The sequence below is a fragment of the Micropterus dolomieu genome, linkage group LG10 (assembly GCF_021292245.1).
Source record: "Micropterus dolomieu isolate WLL.071019.BEF.003 ecotype Adirondacks linkage group LG10, ASM2129224v1, whole genome shotgun sequence".
Lineage (NCBI taxonomy): Eukaryota > Metazoa > Chordata > Actinopteri > Centrarchiformes > Centrarchidae > Micropterus > Micropterus dolomieu.
The window spans coordinates 9,058,892-9,063,872 of NC_060159.1; the positions used below are offsets into that span (position 1 = coordinate 9,058,892).

A 4,981-nucleotide genomic window follows, 5' to 3' on the forward strand; every position below is an offset into this window, starting at 1 on the left:
TGAATTTGAATGTGCTTTTCCATACATAAAGGTCAGTGCTTGTTGTGTAAACATCCCATGTAAACATTTTGTCATCAAGCATTTTTAAGCATCTACAGAGGCCCATGTAGATGAAACTGCGCATTCCCAAAAGTCTCAAACAGGTCACTTTTTGACTTGCGCCTTGGTTTTTCGCGTGTCTGAATAAACAAATGTATGCAACGAGGGAGAACAAATTGCTGTACAAGGAAGCGAGAAAACAAACAAAAAAAAAACACGCAAAGTGCCAAAATGAAGATGCCAGCAGTTGTCAGTTTGAATGTTCTGAGTCGTGCTGAGTTGACCTTACTAAGTTTGAGCTCTGTCGCTGCACATGTCAGCTCATCCCAGTCCAAGGTTTGTTACGAAGACAGCAGCAGGCACATTTTTAAGATACTGTCAATGCATAGCCTAGTTTTGTGAAAAAGTTGCGACACAAAAGAAGTTGTCAAGATCTGATAACTGTCCCTACACACACACACACACACATACAAATACTTCCATCCATCCATCCATCCATCATCAATCGCTTATCCTGCATACAGGGTCGCGCATACAAATACTTTCACTTTTCAATTTAATTCCTTTTATGTTTCTCTGCAGGTGTGTTCTTTTTAAAGTATTGCCAGTCACATAAAGCTCCTGATCAGAGCAACACTGTATATCTGAAAATTGTATCACTGGGACAATCAATAACATTGGATAAACAGAATAACGACGCATGTACTCTTCTAATACATCCATGTCACTTAAGTGTTAGCCACAACAACTATTGGTCCAGGTCTCCATTAACTAGTTTTCCTCTACTGGTGTTGAAGCTAACAAGTTCCTATGATAAACTGGATGGGATGTGCTGAAGGAGGCAGTTGGGCTAAATTCTGACTTAGAGGTTGGTCAGATTTCATAGCTGTATCACTGATTAGCCATAACATCATGACCACTGACAGGTGAAGTGAATAACATCGATTATCTCCTATCATGGCACCCATCAGTGGGTGACATATATTAGGCACAAGCATAAGGATTTGAGCTACTTTGACAAGGGCCAAATTGTGATGGCTAGAAGACTGGGTCAGAGCCAGAAAACTACAAAACTACAGCTCTTGTTGGGTGTTCCTGGTCTGCAGTGGTCAGCACCTATCAAAAGTAGTCCAAGGACGGAAAAACGGTGAACTAGCGACAGGGTCATGAGCACCGAGGCTAACTGATGCTCATGCGGCGCAGAAGGTGGCCCGTGTGGTCCGATCCAACAGTCGAGCTATTATAGGTCAAATTGCCCTAAAAAGTTGGGTCCTGACATTCATGTGGATGCTACTTTGATATGTACCACCTACAAATGATTTAACACGGTCTGCAACACCCTTTTAATAGAGATGGGATTCACTGATGGCAGTGGTTTCTTTCAGCAGGATAATGTACCCTACCACAAAACAAAAAGGTTCAGGAATGGTTTGAGGAACACAACAAGGTGCATTGACTTGGTGTTGACTTGACCTCTAAATTTCCCAGATCCAATCCATGGAGACCCCACCTTGCAACTTACAGGACTTACAAGGATCTGCCCTGGTGCCAGAGGTGTAATGGAGTCCATACCTTGATGGGTCAGGGGTATTTTGGTGAACTACACAATATTAGGCAGTTGGTCATTATTTATAGCTGATCGGTGTATAGGCCTATACATTTACCTACATGAAATTATTTAAGCAAATGTAAAATGTAGGCCAACATTGCAGTTGAGAATACAGGGGTGTTACATAACTTCAGCCAGAGACTGGGGTATACCTCTATTTTGGAAACTGAGATCTTATTTAGAGTGAATTAACCACAGGGCACAATATCATGAACAGGACTACAACATAATATAAGCCATTACAGTAGTCCTGCAATACAGAGAAGTCTTCGGAAACTAGTTGATTTAACATGAATAACTTAAAATAAAATGCTTTTGAGTAGAATAGCAATAGCAACAGCATAATATTACAAATCTTCACAAAGTAGTGTTGCAGGGCTATAGCATCAAATTGCATAAGAGGGAGCGAATCTTCGTGATGGTGTGTCCACCCCCTGTACCTATGTGTCCGCAGGCATCTCATGGCATTAAACACCAACACGCCGCATTGACTCCCACCGTAAATCTGTTTAAACGATCACCTGAATGAACTGTGACACTGACTAGATTACTAATTCACCTTCCACGAAATGTCGACATTGTGCACGCGTCAAATTTCACTCAGATCACTATCTTTTGCAGGTCTAATGAGTCATGACATTAACCGAGCCCGAAGCCCTCCTCCCACGCTTCTCCAGCCCACTCCTCTCTTTATTTGAGGCGCTCCTCAGCTCCGTTCTTCAGAGCACCAGGCGCCTAGTCAGCGCAGCTCTCTCCGGGACTCGGTGCTTGTTCTACATTTTCCTGGATATACCTTCATCTCGCCAAGATGAGACTTATTATTGTTGTTGTTGCGGTTGCGGCTTTGTTGACAGGTATGTGAAAGAGAGATGGGTATCTTCTTACAGAGTGCTGTAAGTTAGTGCGCGCAGTTTAGGACCATGGACAGAGACACCGATGACTCTTTCACTTTAATGCATGCGATCTTTTTCCTCGTGCAGTTTCACACTTGACTAAAATTTTAACACAAATATATTTTTTTTCTAATGCAGAAAATCTAGCGCTTCCAGTGGGAAAAGAAGAACAGAGAGAAGATGTGGTATACTTTTTTTTTTTTTTTTTAATTGCAATTTGATTATTAATTTTAACATAGAGACAGCGATGTCCCAAACGCAGCGAAGAGCTCACTTACGTATTTAATTTATTTTATTTATTGCAGGTAACACGATGCTTGGTTGAGGTCCTGTCCAAAGCTCTCTCAAAACCGGACTCCCAGCTGGATCAGGAATGTAAAGACATCCTCCAAACAGGTTTGTAGCAGAAGGTTTTTCGGTGTGCATGGGTCGATAGTAAACAGGCAAATTTAAAGCATTAAGGATATTGTTGATGATCACACTTAATTGTCAGGTCGCTGAGACATTGATAGATTCAACTAAAAATGACTATTGTGGCAACCAGATGTTGAATACAGTAGAGCTATTAAGATATTTTACAGTTTTCACGCCAATACTCCACAGACAAGAGCTTAAAAACCAAGAAAACTTATTGAACCTAAATATCAAACAAGTGATTGACCAAATCATCAAATACAAGATGGGATTTGTCCAAGTCCAGTGAGAAATCTATAATAACTAAAAGCTGTACTAAAAGTGGACCTTTACACCTCTTTTGGTCTTTCTTTTGTCCTGTCATAGGGATTAAACACACGCCACTGGACAAGAAGAGTGCAGAGGGTGTAGTAACTCATGGAGAGGTTATCAAAGGTCACCCTGAGGAGCCTGAGGCAAAGGGAGCAGATCTGAAAGACATCGAGGCTCTCCTGAAATCTGTGGAGGAAACAAGAGAAAACCCCGAAGACGAGCGCAGCCAAGAATCCTGGAGTCTGGGTGATGAGAAGGAGAAGAGACACGAGAACCAAGACGAAGAAGAGCGGGAGAAGAGGAGCAACTGGAGGTCTGGAAGATTCCACCAAAGGAAACACAAACGGGGAGAAGAAGAAGACTACGAGCGCAGTCAGGAGAGCTGGGGGGTAGCGGAAAAGCGATCAGAAGATGAAGAAGGTGAAGACAGAGAGAAGAGGAGTTGGAGGCCTGGAAGATACCACCAAAGAAAACACAAACGAGATGAGGAACCTTTAGGAGAGAGGGAGGAGCCAGAGGAAGATCGCAGCCAAGAGTACTGGGATGTAGACAAAAGGCATGGGAACGAGGATGAGAGAAACAAGCGCATATGGAAGCCCACACATCGTTACCACCACAAGAGAAAGCTCCACAAACGTAGCGACGAACCGTCAGAGGACGATGAAGATGACGAACGCAGCCAGGAATCATGGGGTCTTGACGATGAGAGAGACAAGAGGGACTGGAGGGCCGGCAGGTACCACCAGAGGAGGCACAAACGTGATGAGGAGCTCTCAGAACAGGCCATGGAAGAGCCTGATGAAGAACGCAGCCAAGAATCATGGGGTCTTAATGATGAGAGGGACAAGAGGGACTGGAGGGCCGGCAGGTACCACCAGAGGAGACACAAACGTGATGAGGAGCTCTCAGAAGAGGCCAGGGATGAGCCTGATGAAGAACGCAGCCAAGAATCATGGGGTCTTAATGATGAGAGGGACAAGAGGGACTGGAGGGCCGGCAGGTACCACCAGAGGAGACACAAACGTGATGAGGAGCTCTCAGAAGAGGCCAGGGATGAGCCTGATGAAGAACGCAGCCAAGAATCATGGGGTCTTAATGATGAGAGGGACAAGAGGGACTGGAGGGCCGGCAGGTACCACCAGAGGAGACACAAACGTGATGAGGAGCTCTCAGAAGAGGCCAGGGATGAGCCTGATGAAGAACGCAGCCAAGAATCATGGGGTCTTAATGATGAGAGGGACAAGAGGGACTGGAGGGCCGGCAGGTACCACCAGAGGAGACACAAACGTGATGAGGAGCTCTCAGAAGAGGCCAGGGATGAGCCTGATGAAGAACGCAGCCAAGAATCATGGGGTCTTAATGATGAGAGGGACAAGAGGGACTGGAGGGCCGGCAGGTACCACCAGAGGAGACACAAACGTGATGAGGAGCTCTCAGAAGAGGCCAGGGATGAGCCTGATGAAGAACGCAGCCAAGAATCATGGGGTCTTAATGATGAGAGGGACAAGAGGGACTGGAGGGCCGGCAGGTACCACCAGAGGAGACACAAACGTGATGAGGAGCTCTCAGAAGAGGCCAGGGATGAGCCTGATGAAGAACGCAGCCAAGAATCATGGGGTCTTAATGATGAGAGGGACAAGAGGGACTGGAGGGCCGGCAGGTACCACCAGAGGAGACACAAACGTGATGAGGAGCTCTCAGAAGAGGCCAGGGA

General features: G+C 45.4%; 1 protein-coding gene across 1 annotated transcript in view; it reads left to right on the forward strand.

Moving 5' to 3' along the window:
- The first annotated feature begins 2,456 nt into the window (after nucleotides 1–2,456).
- chgb (chromogranin B) overlaps nucleotides 2,457–4,981 on the forward strand; it is a 5,743-nt gene continuing 3,218 nt past the window's right edge. The window contains exons 1-4 of the mRNA XM_046061377.1: nucleotides 2,457–2,502; nucleotides 2,680–2,726; nucleotides 2,847–2,937; nucleotides 3,322–4,003. Coding sequence (XP_045917333.1) covers nucleotides 2,457–2,502; nucleotides 2,680–2,726; nucleotides 2,847–2,937; nucleotides 3,322–4,003 — 866 coding nt within the window. The remainder of the gene's footprint in view (nucleotides 2,503–2,679; nucleotides 2,727–2,846; nucleotides 2,938–3,321; nucleotides 4,004–4,981) is intronic.